We start from the raw sequence: 26,666 nt of genomic DNA, 5'->3' as shown, positions 1-26,666 counted from the left end.
TCCAGAACCTGAGTTGTAAATGCTGAAAAGACAGCACTTCCATTAATTACCCTTCACATCAAGACACAAATGATCAAATGCCACATATCAGTTTTAATTGGCTATTGATCTCGTCTTCTATTCCCTGTGGTCAGATAGTGATGTCTTTGGAATTTATTGCATGCCTCTGGTTTCACTCAGCAATCAACAGCTCTCAGATCATCTGTTTCCTGGAATTCCCATCTTGAGACAGATTATGACTTATTCCAAGACAGATCATTTGTCCAAGTAGATCCATGAATGGCAATGGCTCTCCAAGTGGGACTCTTGCCCAGCCTAGTCTGGAGAAGGTAACAACTGAATCTGGATATTATTATTATTATTGCATGTACAGTAATATTATTGCTCTGGATTGGTCCTTCCATTAGATAGAATGAGGCTGTCAACTTCTTTTTCGTTCTAAGTTGCCACATAGATGGGAAGGAGGGGTGAAAAGTAGTATTGCTATTTGTATTGCTAGAAAAAACACAGAGCAGTCCTGTGGGAACCAACAGAGACAACCAACTCAAGCAGTGCAGCTCTGCAATTCTTCCTCCTGGTTGACCAAGAACTTCTCTCTGAGGAAAGGGTAGGCTGCTCATAACAAAGTACCTCTAAGGAAGCCTGCCTTTTCCCAAGCTTCCATGCAACGATGTAGCTGCTTTAAGAGTTGCATTAATTTTAAGGAGACAATTTCTTAAAGCAGAAGTCTGGAAGAAAAGCTGCTTTAATAAGCACAAGAAACTAAATTGGTACAGTGAGTCCCGGTCACCCTTGCTGGCACCCCAAGGGGTCACTGACCAGATCATGCCTGTTTCTTTTTGTTTCTTGGGTAGAGGGACAAAGCCTTGGGCTGCTATCACTCCTCATTCTTATTTTCCTGTTATTTATTTATTTTATTAAATATAAATGCTGCCCATCTCATTATCCAAAGCAATTCTGGGCAAATTACAATACATTTCTTATTTTCCATGAATGCTTATAAGGCTGAGATTCAATCCAAAGGCAATCATGGAAATAAAAATAATGTCTGAAATGGCTATTTTCCTTGCCAGCACGCTACCTGGCTTTTTAATTAAAACAACCTGCAGCAATTAAACAATAACATCAACCAAAACTTGGAGCATGGGTGTAGCATTCTCCAAGATTGATTACCCATGACCCCATTTAGGGACCTCATCACTAGAAAGCTCAGGTCTCCCTTGATTCCATTCATCTATATGAGGCAAAGGAAAACCTCATTTGCTCAACCTGACAACTTACTTACTTCTATTCTGAGCCAGGGCTGTCTAATTGCTTTATTGCCAGAAGCAGGCAATTGTTTCTGATGGCAGAAAACTTCTGTCTTCTATTAATCTCCCAGTCTTGTCAACCGAACTACAGGGTTAGTTTATGATCCAGCTCTCAAATACTGTATGCTTTATTGGTTTATGCCACCTTGAGTGCTCCTTCCCCCTTGGGATAGCATGCTTCAGTTTCTGGAAGCATGTTTGTAAGACCAATAATCAACTGACTACTTTGCTGAAGGAGGAACAGCCAAGAAGACTAGGTTACTGGGACTATTTGGGAGCTGAAGATGAAGCTCTTCTGCTTCAGATGGTGGGAAAAATGGTGAATCAATGCATCATCTTTTTTTAAAAAGGAAAATACAGGGAAAAGAAGGAAGCTTAGGGGGGTGGAAGTCATTAAGAATAATTCTGTCAGGTTTTGACTTCTATTAGCAAGGCAAAAATTAAAGCTATCCTGCTATTTGAGCATTCCTCATTAAGAGAGGGGAGGTCTAAAAACACAGCAAAGGAACAAAGTATTATTTCTATTGCTGTTTGTTATCCCTGGCTGTTCAGTGTGTAAATTTTGATTCTTGGTATACATACATTCGATTTAACTTTGCATACATACATGTTATATGGTATATATATCAAATAGATACATTTTACATTGATAGCAAGACCTGTCCTTAAGGAGGAAAGCAACTGACCATTGCTTTCAAGTAGAGAAAGGCAGAGAGTGCAAGAGAAGTACAATGGGAGGATGTGGCTGCTCACAGACTGAATACCTTGCAAGGTGCCACCAGAGTATTTGAGACCAGACTGGAATTTCTTAAAATGGCTTAGATTCAGCAGAGACATCTGTCAGGATAGTAATAAAGGGACAAAAATCACCATCTGATAGTCAGCAAGAGGAGAGCCTTGTGGAGGGATCTTTGTAGATGTTCCTTCCAGCCTTTCTGGAAGGGGTTTTGGTGAAATATCCCTATGAAGAATGAGAGAACCAACCAAGAACTAAGGAGAAATTTCCTAAAAGTTAGAACAATTATTCAGTGGAACAGCTTGCCTCCAAGTTGTGAGTGCTACATCGCTGGAGGTTTTCAAGAAGAGACTAGACAACTATTTGATTAGGATGGTATAAGGTCTCCTGCCTTGAAGAGAGGGTTAGACTTGAAGACCTCCAAAATACTTTTCCAATTCTATTATTCTATTAATTAATCAGTGGAATGACTTGCCTCCAGAAATTGTAGGTGCTCCATCACTGGGGGTTTTCAAGAAGAGACTGGATAGCCATTTTGCCAGAACAGTATAGGGCAGTGGTTCTCAACCTGTGGGTCGGGACCCCATTTGGGGTCGAACGACCATTTCACGGGGGTCGCCAAACAACGCAGTCCGCCATTTTTTCCCCCTTTTCTTTGGCCACGCCCCTGGCACCTGGTGATATATAAGTGGTTGGGGATCACCACAACATGGGGAACTGTATTATGGGGTCGCGGCATTAGAAAGGTTGAGAACCACTGGTATAGGGACTCCTATTTGAGCAGGGGATTGGAGTGGAAGACTTCCAAAGTCCCTTCCAACTCTGTTATTCTGAAGCCAGTATGAGCCTACAGAACAGCAGCTTAAATGGTAAATATGGATATAATCTAAAAATGGAATATAGTGGTACAATTGTCAGAAGCTTTTGCCTAAGGATATCTGTGACGGGCATGGTTTGTAGAGAGGAAAAGATCTATTTCCCGATTTTGCTCATTAGGGACAAATTGGCTATACTGAGAAGGATCTTTGCTCTTTACAGTTCATGCCCATGACAGGCACTCTAGGGCAGGTCCTTGTGACAATTCCATTCCAACTGCATTCCAACATATCTTCTTCCTTCTAAAAGATCCCTGTGCTTAACTTTCTTTCCATACAATCTCCTCTTAAGCATATCACAAATTGAGTGAGCCAGTATGTAAGCTTTCATCCAGCAATGTTCTTTCACAAAAGGTCCTCACCTGGGGTGGTTCCATGATGTGCCACAATTTTTCACTGTACATTTTGTTATTTAAGATGATGTATTTTAGAGAAAAAAAATGCCTTTCTATTTCATGCACTATTTGATCCAAACATATTTGCAGGCATTTCCTTCCCAATCTGTTGCTGCTTGTAGATGGAGAGAACAGACATTTATTTCCATTACTAAGGCAACAAGGAAATCACTCACTTTCCATAATTTTCTACTTTGAATGACAGGACCCAGTTGGATGTGCATTTTGCTGCACAGAAAGGTTAGCTTGTCACGTGGGAAGCCTTTTTCATACAGGGTTCCCTTGTTCTCGTGCTCAGGATAACCCCAAGTGATGCAGGCATGTGAGCAACTAAGAGTTTTCTAGTTGTAGCAGACTGCACATGGGAGTCTGCAACTTTGCCTGCTTTTGTCGATATCATGAAAGCAGTGTTGTGATTCATGCTTACCATTTTTTCACATGTGTGTGCAAGATCACTACACAAAGGACTAGGTCTTGGGTTGCAGTAGTACAATGCTGCTTTTGTCAGACAGTTTGACTCCCATCTCCATCCTAAGGTCTCTGCTGAGCCTTCTATGTCCTGCATCTCATCTCTTGGATGTCCTGAGACTACTCTAAGAAGGTAGGTTACCTGTTATATGCTCAGGCAGCATTACAATCATTTCCTAGGTCTTCCTAATGTTGGCATGAAGCAACAGTCCTGCTGACCAAATGAAATTGTGTATACTGCTTGAGGCTTTCTATATCCCAAATTTCTCTCCTTTTTGTATACTGTATAAAGGTAAAAAAAAAAAAAAACATTCGAAAATGCATGTCCCAAATCATGATAGTATGACAGCAGCACACTTCCACAGTTCTCTAACATTGCTATTATTATTTTTTTGTATGCTAGCACTTAGCCTTGATACCTTACAGTTCCAAACTTCTTTTTCCATTGGGAAATAGCAACACATATTTTATAGTTCCTGGAATTAAAAGCAGAAGCAATGAACTTTACCTTTGAATTAAAATATCTTGCCAGGAGGATTCCTTTTCTGGCAAGTGTAAATGGAACAGAATCTCGGGTGATTTTTTTTCTTAATATACTGTCTTATCCAATGCTTCTTTTGTAAAAAAAAAAAAAAAAAAAAAAAGGTGCCGGAACTCACACACGTCATACAACCCGCCTTGCCTACCCTACAAGGTTCCATCCAAAAAAGGTGCAGGAACTCCGTTCTGGGCGTTCTATGACCAAAAAAAGTCCTGATCTTATCTATGAACAGCTTGTGATAATTTTTTTTTAAAAAAATCAGCAAATAATTTTTCGCTGCATTTCTGTGCCAGATAAAACTTTAGTGTATGATCCAATTTTCAATGCTCTTCAGAAAACACATAAAGGTTGCAATCAAATGAAGCAGAAATTAAGAAATCACGCCCAATTCTTAAATGCAATCAAAACATACCTATTTTCTGCCCCCCTCCAATTAAGGACTGGCTTATTTTGCTCCTATGGCATCCAACTCATGGATGAAAGGAGAATGTTTACTTCCTGCTGATAGATGAGCTAACCAACTGCTTCCAGCCTTTCCTTCTTTATCAAAGTTATGTTAATCATGTAACTTCCTGACAGCCACTAGCTACCCACTTACTTCCTCTGTGTTCCTATCAGCAATCAAACACATAAACACTACAGTTTTGCCTCTTTCCATTCCCTGAGAAACACTGGAAAAAGCTCCTCCTCCTCCTCCTCCTCGAGACTGCCATGCTGCCTAATGGGCACATCACCTCAAACAGTCTGTGGTGAGCAGCAGATGGAGGAGAAAACTGTGGGTTGTGCAGACTGCATGATATCCCCCCAAAATTAATCTCACCTCCGTGAAAAACATTTGCCAACGTTGCAAGAAGACTCAACTGTTTGCTAAATCAGCTTTTATACATGCGATAGGAGGTAATACCATCTTAAATGTTGTCTCTTGGGATTCTGTGGTTGCACAAAGTGTTAGTTGGCTAGATACATGTACTATACTAGCTTAAATGTGCTTTGTTTCAGTTCACCACGGTATACATGTAGTCCTCATTTAATGACCGGTTGCCATTCAAAGTTACAAAGCTTGTATAATGTGAGATGAATGATGTAATGTTAGGAATGACTCAGCAGGAATCTGTATCCCTTTAAGAACATAAGTATAAAAGGGAAGGCCTTGCTGGAGTCTTTCTCGTCCATTTCCTGTGTTATTGTATTCAGTTTGCTGTGTATTGGAGTTTGCTGTATTACCACGTATATGTATTTTGCTCCTAGAATATATTTGTAGATAGTGTAATATAAACCAACATTTAATACAAACCATTGTTTGCTGTATTTACTCCTGGGTTACCTCAGTGCAATAAGACTGTGCATGCTCTGACAGACCTCTCCAGAGTTACTTAGGACACTTTTTCAAAGTTTTGAGGGCCACTTCTCCAATTACATGATTGCATTTTGGACACTTGGAAAACAGTTTGCCATTTACAGCAAACACATACTTTTTGGCATTTTTCGCTGGTTTCCTTCTGATTTCCAGCAAAAAACAGACATGGAGGAAAACAAACTCATTTAATGACCATGGCATTGGCTTCATGACCACGGCATTGGCTTCATGACAAAAGAGGTCATAAAATCAAGCACAGTCATATGATGATCTGCTTAATGACCACCACAATTTATTACCGCAATTCTGTGCTCAATTACAGTTATAAGTTAAGAACTATCTGTAACGTGTGAACCCAGTCATTCAGTTCAAATGGTATTAACCACCATACATAAAAAAGGAATGTTAACAAACCCAGTGACCCCAACTCTACAGTTAAATTTCTCTTTTGCAGAAAACCAAAAGCAGAGAAAGGCATGTTCCTGCACAGAGGAGGTACAATAATCTTAGGAATCAGAATAGGCTGTACTTCAGTTATGCCACCCGAGACAATATCAGAACTTGCACTTGTAAGATGTTGAAGGAATAAAACGAAAGCTCTCCTTAACCAGCATTGCAGAATAGAGCAGAATTTGATTTCCAGCATCAAATATTATTGGATTCATTCTGACTTTTATAAACATTCTCATGTCTAAAAGTTAAAAAGTACATTCTCCCTGAACGAAGCAAATGTATTTAAGCTTTTCTGCATATAAAGATAGGAGCATAAGCGAGAATAGCCACCATTTTGAATCATAACTATTTCATATCTTATTTTATGGAGTTTAACAGAGAAACTATAGGCTATTTCAACCACTAGGGACTACCCACTTTGATTCTGAATTAATACACTTATGTTTAATCTCATACTGGGAAGATTTTTAGATGGTTTACAATGGTTGACAAGAAGAGCTACCATGTAGCAGAGAAGTTGGTTAGTCTACTTTAATCCTCATGTTTTAGTTAGCTCTTAACCATTTAATTTCTACTTTCTCCTTTACGCCCTGTCAAGAAGATAAGTAGCAATTGCTCTGCCCAGGGACATTTTAGAGTCAAATCCCATTGGCTACTTCCCATACTTTGAGAAATTCATTCACCCACCTATACAGACAATATCCATGAAGCCATACATCCCATAACAGATCTGGAAGAGCAGGTCTTGGCGCTGCCACTTAGCAGATGGACTGAAAGTTGACCAGATAAGCCACGAGATACTGGCGATAAGAAAAAGGGACCCCAAGATGGCTGCTGCTATCTGAACTTTTTCGATGACGGTCAGAGAAATGGTCTGCCACTGTGTAAGGCCCCAGGCAACAGGAAGGCAGCAACAAACAAGCCAGGAAGAAAAAGAGAGATAAATGGAATTAATTCCTGATTCATAGGCATCAAATCACGCTAATTAACATCCAATAACATTTCCACATGGATTTTTGGACAAGATTGTAGCAGCAATTTAAACAAAATGGACTTCATTGTTATGCAGTAGTTCCCAGAAGAAAGAGCAATTCTGAATTTGCGACAGCATCTGGAAAAAGACAGTATTAATTCCTGCCCTGGTTATCCCTCCAGTGTTAGTGCTCCCAGTCCTGTCATTTTTCTACACTTCTATCCAGCTGCATTCTTAAGGGTTGGTTAGGAATTAGTTGAACTCCATTGTTTTAAAAAAGACTAAAAAGACTACTAAAACATAAAATGTTAATTGTGATAATAATAGCCATGATTTTGTTGCATTATATTCAAATATATCTTGGTTTTCATACTTCTTTTGTGTCACCTTGATATCCCAGCATTAAGCAATGGTTAAAACTATTTTTTACTGAACAAACAAATATACTGTAAATTAGAGGAAATAAAATAGCATTTGGGACAATCCCTAGAGATCAGATTAGTCCTGACCCTTTAGTTTTTGCAAGGCCCTGAAGACACGGCTCTGTTCCTGGACTGGGGTGTGTGTGTCAAAATGTCTGTTAAAGCCTGTGAATTAATTAAACCATCTTCATGAATATTTTAAATTTTTGTTGGTTTTTTCTGTTTTAATTATTGTTAGTCATCCAGAGTCATTTGTTTGAGATGGTAGCTATATCAATTGCATGCATGAATAAATAAAATGAAGTTTTTTTCATTAGCTCATCTATCAATATCTGTGATATTTAATTCTGAAAAATGAGAAGAAGAAATCTGCTTCTTGCGTATTTTGGAGAAATCCTACAGTCCAAACATACCATTAAAGGATTCATTAACACAGGAAAAAAAAAACCATATCCCTGTTTTGGAATACTAATAAGGTACGGTAACATTTTTTAAAAAAAATAACCAAAGTAGTAGGCTGAAACAGTAGCACTTTCTCTGATGACCTTTGGCTTCTTGCCAAATTTATCATTCTCTCATGAACTGCCTCTTTTTGCTTATATGCCATTTAGTTTGGAGGCTGCAGGAGTCATTATCTAGTCTTTGTCCTGATTTTTTTTAAAAAACAGAATTGTTACGTGTATTACAATTAAAATCAAGATTCTTAATTACCTCTTCCTCATTCTGCTAGACACAATCACAAGATAGGTGGTAAAAAAAAAATCTCCCTTTCTCTCCCCATCTTTCTGCTAGAACCTCTATATTTGAGCTGCAGATGGCAGCAAAGTGATAAGAATAGCTTCACTTATTGCTGCCACCCAGTGGTCACCTGAATGAATGCAGGTTAGATCTTGTATCTCTACAATATTTCCAATCTTGAGACAACTTCAGGGCAAAGTCAATGGGGCAGGGAATGTGGCAAGTCTCCTGGTTTTCCTGCACTCATCCATGCTCTCCACCCCATGACCTTACTGCACTTGACCTTGCGGCACCCCTCTTCCTACCTCCCCTCCTACCCATGGCATTCTTACACTCCTTACCTGGCACTCCCATCACTTTCTGCTTAACAACCTCCATGTCCTGGGGGTTACAACAGTACTGGAATTCTCTTGCTAAGCAATGCAGTTGTATAACATTGCATTTTAAATTGCATCACTTAGCAATGGCAATCCTTGTCCCAACTGCCATCGTAACCCGAGGACTACCTGTATCTTAAATATTTCCTATTAAGCTAACATGCAAGGAGGATAACTTTGAACTTACAACTCAGGAGTCATTCTCCTTTTCTTTCAGTGTATTCTGTTTATTCATTTATTCCATTTTCATAGCATATGGTGTGCTCCTTTGCTCCTTATTTTTCATCCCAACAGTAAACCGAGTTGGGTGATAGCTTTATAATCATGTGACATTACATTTCTCTTTAAAATTTCTCTCTATCCATAATCTTCAAAGTGCAGTGAAATCTGGCTTTAGTATTTTTCTAACAATGCCACTTTGATTTTCTTGAATTCTGTCGTTTCTTACCAGTTCCTTGAATTCAATAATTTATTTCATTGTAAAAAAAAATTCCAAGAACAAATTCATGGTTAGAAGTTTTATTAAAACAACACTTAGGGAACCCTGATCTAGGTTATATGAAACAATCACGATCCTTGCATTTGACTCTGTTGAAAATAACATTCCTGTGCCTTGTCTTCTGCTTATTCTAATTATGTGAGCAGAGAACATAGAATCCTAGTGGCTGGAAGGGACCTCAGAGGTCTTTTAGTCTCAGAGTTTATAGGATTTTTGGAGCATTCTCCTTCCAGAGAGAGAGGGGAGGGAGGGAGAGAGAGAGAGAGGGAGGGACTGAGGGAGAGAGAGGGAGGGAGGAAGGGAGAGAGAGGGAGGGAGGAAGGGAGAGGGAGGGACTGAGGGAGAGAGAGGGAGGGACTGAGGGAGAGAGGGAGGGAGGAAGGGAGAGAGAGGGAGGGACTGAGGGAGAGAGAGGGAGGGAGAGAGAGAGAGGGAGGGACTGAGGGAGAGAGAGGGAGGGAGGAAGGGAGAGAGAGGGAGGGAGAAAGGGAGAGAGGGAGGGAGAGAGAGAGAGAGAGATGAGTAGTTCTTAACTTACAATAGAGCAGTGGTTCTCAACCTTTTTAATGCCGCAACCCCCCAACCGGTCGTAAGTTGAGGACTACTCAACCGGTCATAAGTCAAGGACTACTCAACTGGTGCAGCACCATTTGCAGAATGGGACTTTTGGCGGGCTCAGCAGGTCAGAGACAGCCTGGACAATTTCTATTGGCTTTTGAAAGCCAATAGAATTAGACTCTATTCAAGTGAGCCTATTCTATTGGCTTTCAAAAGCCAATAGAATAAAAGGGAGTAGCACAGCTAAGGAAAAGGGGAAAAAATGGCGGACTCCGTTGTTTGGCGACCCCCGTGAAATGGTCGTTCGACCCCAAATGGGGTCCCGACCCACAGGTTGAGAACCACTGCAATAGAGTGACTTATGACCATTTTTCACACTTACCACTGTTGCAGCATCCCCATGGTCACATGATCAAAATTCAGGCACTTGGCAACTGACTCATATTTATGATGGTTACAGTGTCCTCAGGCCATGTAATCCCCCTTTGCAACCTTTTTACAAGTAAAGTCAGTGGGGAAGCCAGATTGACTTAACAACCGGGATACTAACATAACACCTGCAGTGATGCACTTAATAACTGTGGCAAGAAAAGTCACAAAACGGAGAAAACTCACTTAACAAATGTCTCACTTAGCACAGAATTATAGTTGCAAGTTGAGGACTACCTGCGTTACATTTTGTGAGCTTTTCCTTAGGTTGTTTCATTCTAAATTGTCCCCTCAGCCTTGTTCATTCCCCCTCTTGTTTCTAATATTGAATGTATAGAATCATTCTTTGACTCTTTGGCACACGTCTGGACCCAGGAATAACCTTTTGTTCTTTCATGAGCTTTCCAGTCTGTTATGCAGATGCACAGATAGCTTGGTTATTAAGATTACGTTTTGATTATTTCCACCAGAGAGAAATGCCAGAACATTACCTGTCTCACTGAGGTGAGAGGTTTTTTTATAGCCATCTGGGCTAGAAAACACTCATTTAATTTGAGCATTTCAAGTTAAATGGCCACATCACTGAAGTAAGCGGGAATTTTCCCAATATGCTTTGCCTCGTGTGCTACATGGCTATACAAGGCTACTGGGAAATGAAGATTTCTTAAAACATTATGAAGTTTCCTTGGAAATCACTGTGGAACCCGTACAGTTGGTTTTATTGGGAGTAGGTAGGAGGGGGGTAATTGTTTTTTAAGTGGAAGCAGTGTGCATTGCGGTAACCCAAACTAATTTTTATCTCAAGCTGAGTATGTTTACAGCTTGCTATAATATCTCAAGCAAAACCAATTTCCGAGACTGAATTGGTACGTTTCAAAATACAAGCAAGTATTATTTTGAGCCTAACCAGTGGAGCCTAGAAAAGGGCATTGAGGTCATATTAAACCCTACTGTTATTTTTGCTGGTTTAGAATACGGGTAGGATGACAAAAAAAGATATTATGACATCTTAGAAGCTAACCTTTGAATAATGACATATATAGTTTGAAACCATCTAATGCCTATTTCCTTCCCACCATCTAAATTCTAATGTATGGGTTTTTTTGTGTGTAATTTGGCAGGTTTCTTCTCAAAAGTCATCATTATACAGCAAAGAACAGGGCTAAAAAAAAAACCGTTCACACGCTACTCTAAAACTGAAAAACGTTGCACAAAACTCCTGGTACCCACCAATCAGAAATGTGCAAACTGTATTTCACGCATGTGGCAACTTCCGCTACAAATGCAATTTAATTCTATTGAATATGTCAAAATAGTTACAAGGACTTTTTCTGTTTTAAAAAAGCCTTTCAACACAATGTCATCAGCAGTTATCCAATTCTTTCAAATTTCACCCATTCAGATTTTGTCCCCTCAGAAAGACTGATGATGCATATTTATAGGAATGCTTAAGTTTATATTGTCTCCTTCTGGCACTAAAATGCTGCTCGGGCAGCTAATAACAACAATCAGTAAAATATGGGGAGCAAGATGAAAGAAAAGCAGTAAAAATCAAGTAGCTGAAAGAAGGCATTAAGTGAATATTATATTTCCTATAAAACAAATAACTTCTGGAAGACAAAGAACAAAGTCTCTTTGGGAAGACTCCAGGATTAGCCAAGAAGACAAGATAGAGAACTTCCAAAATACTGAGTAAGCCTTCATGGTATTTTTAAGTAAGTTTCAGTGTATTTTCTTCACTGTCCCCTCTGATATTCTTCAAATGCCATTTTTCTTCTTTAATTATTCCATACCCACCTATTTGCCTTGGTAAGTAGGTCTATCAATATTACTGCATGGGTGAAGGGCATGATTCTTTCTCATTATTTTTCTGATCTTCTTATCCATGGCTTTTAGTTCTGCTTGAGTCCAGTCCATTAATCCAGATGTACATATAATGACTGAAATTGCTCAGGTGTTAATTGCCTTGATAGTATTGCCTTCCTTGACTTTGGATTTTTTCATTCTCTTGATCTATCCACTTCCAATTTTCTTCTTGACATGAGTGTCCTTGATGTTGACAGCTTGAAGGATGCCCAGGTATTTGTAGTGATCATCTTCAACTAGAGTCTTCATGTTACTGCCGGAGGGTGACTTGATTCCTCCAGTTTTCACTGTTTGTTTCTTGTTGAGGGTGGGTGTGGCACATTTGTCCATTGCAATATCTTGGCAGTAGATATGACAGTGCTGAGCAGCAATTCTATTTCATATGAGGTTTTTTTTTACACAGCTTCATATTGTCCATGTAAAGGAGGTGTGATAGCCTGGCAGACACATTTGATTGACATGGCCTGATTGTTCAACACTGTTAACAGAGGAATCATTACAATGACAACCAATGTTAGTGGTAGTGAATCTATTATTATTAATCACACTGATGAAATTTTGTTGCCAAATTTCAGCAGTGTGATCTCAAGATGCTGCCCTCCTGAAACTCCTGGTAAATCCATTTCTGTTATCCCCACCACTAGGCTTCTCATACAGTTTGAAGCCAAGTTAAATATTGGAAACTTCTGGGGATCTCCTAAGATAGTCAGGCCCCGATGTTTGCTCTAGATTTAGCTCTGAGTAGAATGAGAGAATCTTTTAAGCAGTCCAAGATACATTAAGCAATTTTCCAGATGACTAAATTGAGCCCAAACTGAACCACAGAGCCACCACACAATTCCAATGAAAAACCTCTTCACCTATTTTCAGCCTCAACTATTTATCTTTCTGTGGAATGGGCTGAACTTGGAGCAGGAACTCCACCACCTTGTCTTTTAGCTTCACTGTATACATTTATCTTTCTGTTTGTATCTTGTCACCAATAGTGCCCATTGTGGCAATTATTTTATGAAAGGGTATCTTTCATGACAGTGTCATCCAGACTGTTTTCAAACATTGAGGTACTAAACAAGGTCCCCAAAAGATCAAGATTGAAGGAGTCAGACACAATCCTTTTATATATTTTTGTTAAATTCTTCTCTCAGGGGGAATGACATTTTTAATCTTTTTCTCTTTGTTAAAACTAATTGTTTAGAGCTGTTTATTCTATGGAATTAAGAGAAGCAGGGGTGAGGAGAAACAAAGGAAGATTTAGTTTATCCCATAAATTAAGATGTTGATTAAACACTACAATAAACATTATTTGTGAAAAAGAGATTACATTCATTTGATCTATTGAATATTTGTAGACTTTGCTGTGTGTGTGTGTGTATGTGTTATTGATTTTTATTGATCATTTACTCGGGTCTTTAATGCCATTCTAGTTCAAAATGACATGTTCCTTATTGGCAATTACATCTGTTCTTGTGCAGCTATGTGTTCCTGCATATATTTCCCCTCCATGAGTGATGGTGTGATGTAGCACACAGAGATCATATAAGGGAGATGGTTTTAAACTGCTGAGATCTGTTGAAAAGACCCCACACAGCCACAAAATCTCCTTCCCACCCACCAGGGGTTATTGTGATGACCCAATAGTGACTTTGAACATACGTTTACTTTCAACTCTTTAGAAGAAAAGTGGGATGCAAATATAATTTGTGAAATGCATGCTGCAAATGAGGCAGAGGGCTGCTTCCTTTCATTAAGAATGACAATTTCCAGTTCCTGATACATTAACTTTGAATTCAGCAGAGATTTGTGTTCTGAACAAGTTAAACAGGAATAATATTGCTGAGGCCACTATTTCAAGCAGGAAGGCTGTTGCCTCCACACTGTGTGCCTCAGAACCAAGTGGAGTATGTCTCAGGAGTCTCTGTATTTTTGCTGACTTGCAGATTCTAGTAGATCAAATTCTGCAGTTGCTATAAATTAAATTGGCCAGGGCAATACAATGGCAGGCATCCTTTCCACTAGTTCAATTCTGGGTTCTAAGTGAACTATCTGGCAGTAGCTGGAGAGGAAATGCTAAGAAGTCTGTAACATCAGCATGTAGTGCTTAATATTTTGTTTAAATATTAGGGGATTAGCACATTTCACTGTTTATTGCAAACAGAAGAGAGTATCTGTAAGTTCAGGGATGAGCTTTGGCTTCTGGGTGCTCTCGGGGCTTGGTTGTTTTCTTGCAGACATTTCATTATCCAAACTAGATAACATCATCAGTGTCACTAGCAAGTGGGCTTTGCTCTCGTTTTATATCCTAGTGGCTAGGATATTCTAGGACAGGGGTCTTTGAACTTGGCCCTTTTATGACTTGTGGACTTCAAATCCCAGAATTCCTCAATCAGCATGTCTGGCTGAGGAATTCTGGGAGTTGAAGTCCACAAGTCATAAAAGGGCTAAGTTTGAAGAGCCCTGTTCTAGGATATTAATCCTTCATTCTGCTGCCCCTGGCTAAGATCCAGACCTGAACTCAGAGTTCTTCTGTACTGTCTGCTAAATGCAGACTGGTAATTCTTTAGGAAATGGATCTGGAGAATATGAACAGACGATCCTGCCTTCAACTCACCTCATCGCTGCTATCCCAAATGTGGCTCATACTATTGCTTTCTTGCTTCACTGCAGAAATGTCGTGTTTTGACTTTTGCCATAGTATTTGCTCTGAGCTGAATCTTCCTGAGGCAGAGGTTTGTCCTGCTTCTATTGGCCACCTGCAATGGACAACCCCTTTAGTCCTCAGCTACTGGGCTTTTGGCAGCAAGAGAGTCAGGACTCGACTAGTGTGGCAAAAAGGCATACCAGTAATAGTCAGAACTCTACTCCTATTTCTTTTACCAACTCCTAATGGCAGGAGAAATAAGGGGAGAGAAGAGGAGGATGGGCCTCTTATATTTCCTCCACTTCACTTGCCAGCGTTTTGTGAGACAAAGATGGAGAACCATTCTGCCTTCAGCAGCCCATCATTGCTGATGCTGAGACAGAATGGTTTCCAGCATCCAGCATCATCCCAAGCCCGAGGTAGGACCTGAAATCCAGACTTTCCAACCAGCATGAGCAGATTAGGTTGCGGTACAGAACAGCTCTCAGTCTCCCCACTATCTCAGCCTCAGGGACTGATACTGACAATGAAAGGAAATTTTCATATACACCAAAAGGTTCCCCCCCTCCCGTTGCAAACAGCAGATGTTCTGATTCAGACCTGTGCAAGTTAGCAAATGTGAATCTAATTTTGGACTATGTGTCCCCTGAATTGATTAAAGCCACAGTTGACAATCTTGTGGAAGCAAACCTTTTGTGTTTACTTGGCAAAATATTTTATCTTGAAGTCTCCATTTATTTTTCACCCTGGTCACATTGATGTGTTTTCTAAAAAGTAACTAAAGTACTGTAAATGCCAGCGTATAAGGCGACTTCCGCGAGCGCTGAAATCGCCGCCAAAGACAGGGGTCGTCTTATACGCCGGAAATACTGGTAGTTTCCGGTGTATACGACGACGTTCTTGGAATGTGGCCCGGCGATAAAGACGGGGGTGTCTTATACGCCGGGTCGCCTTGTACGCCGGCATATACGGTAAATGGTCCATTTCTTCACCACACACAGGGCACCATATAATGAAAAAGCCCACATGTGCATAACCAACAGGGCAAATACAGGAAGCAGGGAAAAGCCAAAACAAGAAAAGGAAAAGACTTTGGAATAATCTCTAGTACCTTTACCTGCAGGGGGTTCTTTGTGCTTATGGCAATGACGTGATACTTGTAGTAACACAGCTCACAGCTCCAGCATCCCCTCTCGCTGATCCATTTGATCAGGCAAGGTTGATGTGTACATTTCACTGACCCGTCACACCGACATGGACTCAGCAACTCACCCTGGAAAGAGAACATTACATACTTATGAAAATTCCTTACTGGAATGGCTCCCTCCAGGCACTTTTTTTTTCTTATGGGACTGGTGGATTAAACATTCATTGTAAACTTGTAAATACAGTATATAGTAAATACAGTATATATAAGAAAGCTAGCTTGGTTGTAGTGGCTAAAGCACCAGATTACAGATCAGGTTCTAGACCTGCTATAAGCATGAAGTCAGCTTGGTGACCTTTGACCAGTCACTCCCTCTCAGGCCAAAGAAGCAAGCAAGGGCAAACCACTTCCAAAATTCTGCAACGAAAACTCCAGTGACTTGTCCAAGCTATCACTAGGAGTCAACACTGACTCAAAGGGACAACAAGAAACAGTTTAGATATAATGACTGTGTTTATTTACATAAGGAATGCTATGCTTAAGGGTCTTTCTCATACTGAAGTGCTACCACCTACCTTTGCATTGGAGGAAACTAGACTTGGTTTCTTTTTCCTTGCAAAGCAAGCATGCAAGATGAGGGACCTGAAACTGAAAGGATCAACGGTGTCCTAACTAGCCGTACTTTGAACATTTTCCATGTGACTGCCCAACTGCATAAAGGCAGAAATTAGATTCATAAATATTAGTAAGCCATGATTTAACTATCAATGCCAAGACTGTAGGCTAAACTGGGAAGTGGAAAAAATACAAGGAGGAGGAATGGAAAATCACTTCTCTACTGCTGCCAAGAAATTTCCCATGAAATCAACAGCAACTGAACTCAGTTTGAAGACACTAAACTGAAAATGGTAAGAGACTGGATTCCCACAGCAGATTAACTCATAGTTTACAAACTGGATTCTGGCAGCATGCTAAGCTCAAACTGAACAAACAGCATGCCACAGTCACTTATAAGTTTTAGACTTCTGAAGAATTGAGTATTATCAATCCTTCCAGTTTTCCTGGAATTTGGGGAATGTGAGATTATTTATGGGATTCATACAATCAGCTGGGTCAAATTCACTGAAAAGCTCAGCAATACTTCCCAGGTACTTAACAAGCACAGTTGAACTAGGCCTTTAGGCTCAAACTCATCTAAAGACCCTTACACACAGAACACAACATAGAAATCTATGTCGTTGTTGTTTTCAAATAATTGATTGCTCTTGATTGACAAAAAGGTGCAGTCCTTTCAAATACCCTTTTTAGTCTTTTTAACCCACCCCCCTTTCCTCCGTTTAACACAATTTTTGGTTTGTGTTGTTTGGCCTTGGAACTGAATGAGTAGGGGTTGTTGGCATAAATGGCATCTCTGCATTGTAAAATTCTGCCACTAAGCCCTTCCCAAGCATAGCATTCAGAAAATCATTTCCATGTGATTAGAAATACCATCTTCTAGAGCAGGGGTGTCAAACTCGCAACGTCATGTGACGTGTCGTGACGTGTCATGACTTTTTCCCCATTGCCGGAGCTGGGCTGGGCGCGGTTTTGGCATGACGCATCCGGCCTGCAGGCTGGCAGTTTAACATCCCTGTTCTAGAGGTCAACACACTGCATTCTTGTTTTAAAAATAAAATATATTCTTCTAAAATGGTTACTGATGATTCTGTTGCTGATCTCAGATACTGGATAGAAAGACCAGAGGCTTAAGACTAATTCATTCCCTTCTGCCTCTGATATTATAAGCCTTTTAATATTCACAATTGGCACTGCCATCTCTGCCTTTGTTTAGGCAAATCTAATTTCTTACCTCTAACTTTCTAGATCAGTTTTCTCAGCTTCAGCCATTTTAGGATGTGTGGACTTCAACTCATAGAACACCCCAGCCAGCAAAGCCTAATCTCTTACCCACTAATTCTCTCGAGCAGTTTTTTGCAACCTTAGCAGTCCTGGTTGGAATATTCTGGGAGTTGAAGTCCACACATAATAAAAGAGCTAAAGTTGAGAAACACTGTTCTAGAGGCTCACCTGTTCTGTATAACATGGAAACCAGTGAATGTTATTATACAGTTAACGACATCAGACTATTCAGACCAGTGAGCTGAACCATACTGAACAGGGAACAGACTGCCATCTTCAGTCACAGCCAACAGCCCTGGAAAATTATTTGCTGTAATATAAATAATGGCAATCAATTCAGCTGGGAGATAATTTGCTGAGAAATATATTATTAGGGTGCTATTTTCCGGTACTGAACTCTCACCCCTTCGGGCTATTTGATTAGCTGACTTAAAATGCTCAGACTCTGCCTTTCCAAATTTGTACTGTATATGGCTGCTTGCAAATATTAGTTACACAGAGAAAAGAGGCAACCGATTTACTCTTTCAGTGTTTTCAGCTTGATAGCCAAAATCTCTTGCACGTGGAAAACACAAAATATGACTGCAAGAGGGAGGAAGAGAGACCGAATTCTTGAGAAAGACTGCTTCATAGAACTTGGATACAGCCTCCGGATTTACACAGGGACAAAATGTAAGTCCAATGTCTGGCAATCTTCAGTATCTTCTACTGTCCTTTCAAACCTGTGAGAGCGAATGTGGCGGCTGCATCAGAAAATCAGCCAAAGCTGCTTGACATTCAACTGAGATCGCCCTCAAGAAATGCCATTAGTATCCATTGCACAGTTCCAAATTACAACCAAGCTATAATGAGAAACGGTAAATTTTGCCATTCCTGGTCATATAAACTCAAATGCTCAGTGATGAATGGTTCTTGCCAACTGAGACTAAATGCACCAATTTGTGCATCAGAGATCCAGCATGGGAATGAAGATAGGTTATATTTTCTTCAGCATGGTCCACCCAGTCAGATGAGTTTGTTACTATCTACCATCTGACGCCATCCATAGTAGCACTAGTCTGAATGAACTGCTGGGGAGCAGGCCACTCGGGAAAGTAACGGAAGTTCAAAAATGATTCTTACGTGACTATGTAACCTGAGATTATGTGGGAGCAGGGCTTTTTTTCTCATAGAACGCCCAGAACAGAGTTCTGGCACCTTTTTTGGATGGAACCTTGTAGGGTAGGCAAGGCAGGTTGTATGACGTGTGTGAGTTCCGGCACCTTTTTTTTTTTTTTTTAGAAAAAAAGCAATGTGTGGGAGTATTTGCAAAGATGAATAGAGGAGGGGCAATTCATTTGAAAAGAGCCACTGAATGTGTCGGCTGGAGGTACAGTATGTGTACATGTGTGTATATATCTGAACATCTATACATGTAACCCAACAATTCCAGTGAAGTTGGTAATGTTGTTAAGCTAAATAGTTAAACTGCTGGGTACAGGAAATGGTAGATGAATATGAATAGAGATTTTGGAAAGAGAGGGGAAGCTTTCCCTAGGTCTATTGATTGTAGATTAATAGACCCCAGCCCCTAAAGGCTATTCGTGGCTGGGAGGAACAGAATGAGAAAAACAGGCCAGTTTTGATGAGATGACCGAGAGCCATCTGAGCAAAATATCTAAAACCCCTACTATAAGTTGAGAAGAATAGGAAAAAAGAAGAAGAAAGGAAAGTTATTTGAAAGCAGCAGCCCCTCCCCTTGGCTGGCAAAAAGTCTATGTGTGAGCAAGAGGTAAAGGTACCTTTCTAGAGGTAATGGAAGGAGGCTCCGAGCAAATAATTCTGGTTCAACAATTCAAGCAATGTGGAGAGTCAGAGGAGTTGGAAATTCAACCTGTGAAGGAACTGCCCATGGATTTGGCTGGGGGAGAAGTGGGAAGAAGGCCTAGTCAAGAAGATAATCAGAAGAGAACAGTTATGTGACACAGGTGCAATTACCGTGAGTGCATTTAACAGAGTTGGGTGAGCTGGATAGCTTCAACATGTACTGGGTTTTTGAAATGCCTGAATCTTTTGGGGGACTATTCAATATACCGTGTGTAGGAGAGAGACTGGCCAAGCCAGGGGGAGGAATCAAACAGGACATATTCTAGAATCCCTATGTGGATACAAGAGGGTGAAGTCTGATCTCCCCCCTCCCGCCGAATGCCATTGAACCTTACCTAGTTTCACCCAGGTGCAAACCATCAATCTGAGAAGATAATGGGTATAGTCTTGAGCAATAAAGCAGCTAACTGGACTCTTCAAGTGTGGGTTTTGTTGTTTGTGCCTGACACCATGTGTGAGAAGAGGACCAGCTCTGAGCATTGAATTAAAACATTCAGCATGGTTTTAGAGCTCTTCTTATGCCTGTTCCTATCTTTGTATGCTTTTCTTAATGATAAAAATAAAAACTGTAAGAAGTTCACAGCTAGTCGTAGGATATATTTTTTTCTTCACGAATGCCCTAGGGAGAGAGAGGTAAACCCTCCTTCTGCTCGAAGATTTAGCAGTGGGCTTGATGCGAATAAATCGTGTAAGAACTGAAAAAGACTCTGTTTAGGGGAGTCTTTGAAAGAATTCAGTTTTCAAATACAGAACTCGCTTCTGCATTACACCTAGGAGGTGATGGTAGCAAGCTGCACATACCCAACAATTATTTAAAACTTAGTTTGATGCCCTTCAAATAAAGATCTCTTACTTAATTCAGAGATGCTCAGGTTATATTCCCTTCTCATGCCAAAATAGCCAATGCCCAGGGTACTTCAACCGACTGAAACTTCATTAATGCACATGAAACTCTGAGGAATTCTGAAGGAATCAAAACTCAGACTTGAGCCAAGGTTCAGACAGTCCCAACAACACTATCTATCACCCGAAGTAATTCTTCACCTCTCTAATTTATTGGCAGTGGTGTTTTGTCATCTGCAAGCAGCATATGTCTTCATGGTTCAGTGTAAACACTGTAACGGTCTAGAGAGCAGAAGTACCATCAGGCAAGCCAAGCAATTTCGTTTAAATGAATATGAGGAGAAACGTAAACCAGATCATAAGGAAGAGACACAGCGTGACTTTCTCAGCTGTTGTGATTACTCTGCTGTGAAAAGAAACGAGAAACCTTTCTAAAGTTTTGCATTCCTAGAGTCTTCTGCACACAAAGAGTGGCCTCTTGTTATCAATAAGGAAAAGAAGGCCAAATAGGGGAAAGGGCTTGCACAGTATTTGCCTCTGCTCATTAAAATACTTGGATGCACACTTAGAATTAAGAACTGTACAGTGCAGTAGTTCAAATGGAATGCAAGACCTTTCACCATAGTAAGGAAGGCTGTATCCTTGCACTGTGTTTTGGCAGCAGACACACTGGCAAAAGAGAAAGGGGACCTGGTAGACCTGTGGGAAGAATAGGCTTAGCAAATGCCCCCCCCCTTATGCCAGGTGTTGGTGTTCTCTGGATGGATAGCTGAGAATTGCTTTCCAACGAGTATAGTGCAAAGGATGGGATGCCAGTATGTGCCAGTTGTGCATACGGAACTATATATGTGCACAAACAGATCTCAGGTTATTTGGATTTCCTCCAGAGTTCAATTAAGAGATATGAACCATCAGCAGTCTTGGTAAGTCTCTATACTGGCCAACATTTTATGATCAGCTTCATTGAAAGCTTTTAAATGGCTTGCAATAAATTCCCAGTGAAGCACAATAAACAACCAAGGTAGCACTGCCCATTTTAAAGCCATGGTTCATAGATCATTTTAAAGAACTAGATACTGATGTCTGACTTCAGAGGAAAATATTAATTCTTTTGCCAGAATTGAAACCCTGGGCTTAGTTCTCTTTCACTATTTTTTTTCCTTACTCTCTTGAACATTGAAGAGTTTCCATAGCTCATTCTACAACTGATATCCCTTTGCCCGTTTGCAGTTTATATGCTATAATTGTTCCTATTTCAAAGCCTGGTCCAAAAATGAACTTGCTGTTTAAAAAAGCATGAGCTTTCCTATCTGGAGGCTTTGCGATAGAACATGGATCCTTGCTGGGTTTATGTCTTTGGTTAGTCCAAGAGAATTTCCAATTATTTCAGCAAAGAAAAAAGTCTTATGCACCTTTAAATTTAATAATTCTGTTGCATTATAAAATGTTTTGTGATTTAAAGCCAACAGTATTTTAGAACCAAAGAAGTGTCCTAACCTGCTGAATATGCACCATATACTGATTGGATAAAGAGAGTAGTAGATAGGCAGGGAGATATTTTACAGTTTCTACACAGTGAAATTGATGCAGAGAAAGTTCCTGAGTTTTATGCCCAAAGCTTTGATAAATGGTTTGATGGATTTATCTCAAGTACAAAAAACCCCCAGAAAACCCTGTGATTTGTGGTAGTGGGATGGAACAACAAAGCCTTGAGCTAGGAATAAAACATAATGAGTAGCTTTAATGATCTCCACAATGTATGAAAATCCATGCTGACTTTATAAAGAATGACAAGTGGAAACGGGCCATTTTCTATGCTAAAAATATAACAATATGGTCTCTTACAACACTTTTTCTGCTGCCTTGTAACCATTTATTAATAAAGTATCATCACTGAAAGTATTTGGGGATAAATGTAGGATTTTGCCCACTTGCATCTAACTAAAGTACAAACATGTCTTGACAACATCTTTCTTCTGCATATATCCTAATGTCATGGTCTGTGGGAATGATTTTGGGAGGCAGGAGGAAGACCTGTAGCCTGAACAGCCATCATGCAAAAGTCATCTCAGCCTACAGAAGGAAAAGGGATATGAGAAATGACACAGAAGAGATCTGGTTGTTTTCTTGCAGACGTTTCATTACCCAGACTAGATAACCTCATCAGTGCTACCTGATGATGCCATAGCACCAACGATGTTACCTAGTCTGGATAATGAAATGTCTGTAAAACAACAACCAAGCTCAGAGAGCACCAAGGACCCCTCACTGCAACCCTGAGCTGCAAATGTTCTCCTTTATTGGTATCAGAAGAGACCCTCCCTAGTTTTCTGGAAAGTAAAAAGTAGATGTACTTGTATGTGAGAAAGACCTGAAGAAACAGGGTGAAGAGATGCTGTCTAGGGAATAATCAGATAAGAGAGGGCATTAGAGATGGATGGAGAAAAAAAAAGGCTCAGAGGGAAGTCTCTAACTTCTCAGACTGTAAAAGAGACTGCAAAAGGTTTGCACTTTCAGACTTGCAAGATTCTTTTAATGTAGCTTTATAATAAAGCCTTACAATAAAACAGAAATTGCTCATTTGATCATGTTTCCTGTCTGGTCTATCTGAAAATTCTGATAGTAAAGAAGGAGCAAAGTGCTTTCAGACCTGAAGATTCTTTTATTGTGACCATAGAACAAAGGTAGTGTTAATTCTCATGATTTGGCTTCTTATCTGGACTTCCTTGAAGGGCTGACACTTGATGACTTTCATCTTCAATCAATTAATCAGAATGGAGCTGGAAAGGAGGAGACCCTATACCAGAGCTTTACAACCGGTGGTATGCATACCACTGGTGGTACTTCGGCACCTGGCAGGCGGTACATGTAGGATGGGTTGAAAAGCACTTAAAAAAAGTGTAAAAAAGATGTAAAAGTGGATGAGGTGAAGAGGCGGCAGCGCCGCACAGGCTTGTAGGAAAGTCAGCTGGAGCTGCGTGAAGTGTTGCCTGGGTTCTGCTGAGAGCCGAGGATCAGCGCACGCAGCTCCAGCTGATCCGCGCTTCCAGCACACCCAGAAGAGAAAAGGAGGAGGAGGGGGAGAGAGAGGAGAGACTATAAAAGGAGCAGGTTTCGGCGGGAGAGGGAGAGAGAAAAAAGACAACAGGGGAAAGAGAAGGGGACGGTGAAAGGGAGGCAGAGAAGTGCAGCCTTGAGGAAAGCAGTCAGCTGGAGGTGCACCGAAGAGAAAAGGTGGGGGGGGAGAGGAGACAATATAAAAGAAGGGGAAAGAGAAGAGAGGATATAAAAGAAGGGGGAGAGAAGAGAGGATATAAAAGGAGGAGGGGGAGAGAAGAGAGGATATAAAAGGAGGAGGGGGAGAGAAGAGAGGATATAAAAAAGAGGGGGAAGAGAAGAGAGGATATAAAAAGAGGAGGAGAGAAGAGAGGCTATAAAAGAAGGGGGAGAGAAGAGAAGATATGAAAGGAGGAGGGGAAGAAATTTGTTAAATGAGTTTTGCCCCATTTTATGACTTTCCTTGCCACATTTATTAAGTGAATCACTGCAGTTGTTAAATTAGTAACACGGTTGTTAAGTGAATCTGGTTTCCCAGATTGATTTTGCTTGTCAGAAGATTGCAAAAGGGGATCACGTGACCCCAGGACACTGCAATCGTCACAAATATGAGTCGGTTGCCGAACGTCTGAATTTTGATTAAGTGACTCTGCGACGATCTTAAGTGTGAAAAATGGTCACAAGTCACTTTGAACAGTCACTAAGCGAACTGTTGTAAGTCAAGGACTACCTGTACTTTATCACTTTTTTCATTTTTTTTTTTTGGTCATCAAGTTTTTGATACCTTGCTAAGCGACTGGTGGTACTTGAATATTGCCATATCCTAAAAGTGGTACAATATTTGAAAAGGTTGAAAAGCCTTGCCCTATACCATTTCAGACAAGTGGCTGTCCAGTCTCTTCTTAAAAAACTCCAGTGCTGAAGCACCCACAATGTCTGAAGGCAAGCTGTTCTCATTTGTTAATTGTCCTCACTGTTAGGAAGTTTCTCCTTAATTCTAGGATGCTTCTCTCCTTGATTAGTTTCCCTCCATTGTTTCTTGCCTTACCTTCTGGTGCTTTGGAAAATAAGTTGACTCCCCTCTTCATTGTGGCAGCCCCTCAAATACTGGAATACTGCTATCATGTCACCCCTAGTCCTTCTTTTCTCTTATTTACAGCCCATGAGCAATTCAAGTCATCCGTATTAAAATGATGTTTTGATCAGCATCATCCAGTGGCAGCCACAAGTTATATAAAATTATTATGCCTTGTCCCCCAGTATATCAGAATTGAAATCTGTAATTTGTGGGTGAGCTCAGAGGGCTGCTTATTGCAATTACAAGCATTTATTTATTTATTTTCATTATATTTATACAGCTCCCTATCTCACATGACTCTGCATGCCCCCTTTCCCTTGATAAAAAAAATCAACCAACATTTGAAAGTTTGTTACTGAGGTGGTGAGAGTAGCCTGATTCAACAACAGATGATGTCATATCTGACCGTCGTGCACCAAAGGACAGAATGAGTAGTGGTTAGAATGAAGGGCAATCTGCAAGGGGGCCAAAAGGAGCAAGTGACAAAACAAGTGTTGCAATGGTATGATGCAAGATCTATTCCTTTTGTTCCTGCCCACCCAGCAGTTTAAAAGCATGCAAATGTGAGTAGATAAACAGGCATCACTTGAAAGGAAGGTAACAGCGTTCCATGCGCTTCAGCTTATAGTCATGCTGGCCACATGGCCATGGAAGTGTCTTTGGACAACGCTGGCTCCTTTGGCTAAGAAATGAAGATGAGTACCGTCCCCTAGAGTTGGACATGACCGGACAAAGGAAACCTTTACCCCTTTTATAATGTACATTTGCTGTGATGTTAGATGCATACATAGAAAGGGAGGTATTTTATTCATGACATCCGTGCTAATTTCATCATTCTGATAAAACCATTTACCTGAAATTTTAGCCTTGTTAAGCGATGCTGCATTTGAACAGAAACCAACAATGGAATTCTATCTGGTATAATATTAAAAAGGTAAAAAGAAAATTAGTATAAGTTAGATATTTCAGTTGTGGAAAGAAGAATTGGAATATCTAATTCTGGAAAATCAATGGGTTCAGATATTTTAAAAAATGTGAAATACACTTCCTCTGCTTTAAAAGTGAAATTAATTCACCAAAAAATAAGATTTTTTTGAGGGGTTCCCAAAGAATATTTAAAAAGGATTGACATCAGATTTTCTATGTTGGTGCTGCAGTAAAAAAAATTTGGGGATTCTTTAACTCACGTGATTGGTCTTGTTCTGTTATAGTTTGTTTTGGATTCAATTCAATATGTATGGATATGGATATAATGGGGGAGGGAAATACAGTATTTAAGGATCTCATTTTGATTCTAAATTATATAGAGAATATGTTACCTTATGAAGAACTGGATTTAATGAACCTGGGGTATGGCAAAGGACAATTTTACATACCTGGAAAGAAAGCCACTCTTAAGGGGGTGGGTCTAAGATAGGAATCTGCTATCTATTTTTGGAAAGCCTTTATTTTAAAATTGAGAAAACAGCACAACAGGTTTCAATGTGCTTTAGATTTAAGGAGATGATAAATTAATTCCATTTTTACATTGACGATGGATTCACTGATGCAAAACTAAAAGAACCAGATTGGGACCGATTGTCAAAGAAAAAAACGGACAGCAATCTGATGTCACAAAGTCAGTCAATGAGTGTATAGTTGGGATATGAATCTCTTCTTTTGTTTAATTTTTGTGATTATGTTCTGTTTGTTTTTCCCCTTACTTACATTATCACTATTTAATCTAGCCTTTTTTATATATATTCCACTATTTTAACAAATAAATTTTAAAATAAATTCTGACAAAAACGGTTGGATTCTGCACATGCTGGACTAATAATAATAATAAAGTTGGAAGGGTCCTTAGAGGTCATCTAGTCCAACCCCCTGCTCAGGCAGGAATAGGGAAGACCCAGGATCAAGTTCACAATGAACAATGACAGTGGTGAGAAATTGCAAGAGTAATATCACCTTAATGTATTTGTCATTTTTGTCGGTCACTACTAATATAAATAAGTGACAATCTTTTTGCTGGAGAGTTAATATCATTGCTTGTTCATAGCAGAGCCTGTCTAAAGGATCATCCTTCACTTAATCTAAATTTTCTTCAAAATACATTTGCTGTACAGAGACTATGACTGATTTCATACCTCATATATGGT

The 26,666-nt window shown here is 40.0% G+C and overlaps 1 protein-coding gene across 1 annotated transcript in view; it reads right to left on the bottom strand.

The window, feature by feature from the left end:
* MARCHF4 (membrane associated ring-CH-type finger 4) overlaps positions 1–26,666 on the bottom strand; it is a 129,295-nt gene that overhangs the window by 14,398 nt on the left and 88,231 nt on the right. Inside the window, exons 2-3 of the mRNA XM_039321880.1 lie at positions 15,753–15,908; positions 6,823–7,015 (exon numbers count right to left, since the gene is read on the bottom strand). Of these exons, the coding sequence (XP_039177814.1) occupies positions 6,823–7,015; positions 15,753–15,908 (349 nt within the window). The remainder of the gene's footprint in view (positions 1–6,822; positions 7,016–15,752; positions 15,909–26,666) is intronic.

The sequence above is a fragment of the Crotalus tigris genome, unplaced genomic scaffold (genome assembly GCF_016545835.1).
Source record: "Crotalus tigris isolate CLP2741 ecotype Arizona unplaced genomic scaffold, ASM1654583v1 scf7180000023829.5930981, whole genome shotgun sequence".
Taxonomy (NCBI): domain Eukaryota; kingdom Metazoa; phylum Chordata; class Lepidosauria; order Squamata; family Viperidae; genus Crotalus; species Crotalus tigris.
Note: the sequence above shows the minus strand (reverse complement) of the source record. Positions and strands in the feature narration are given on the sequence as shown.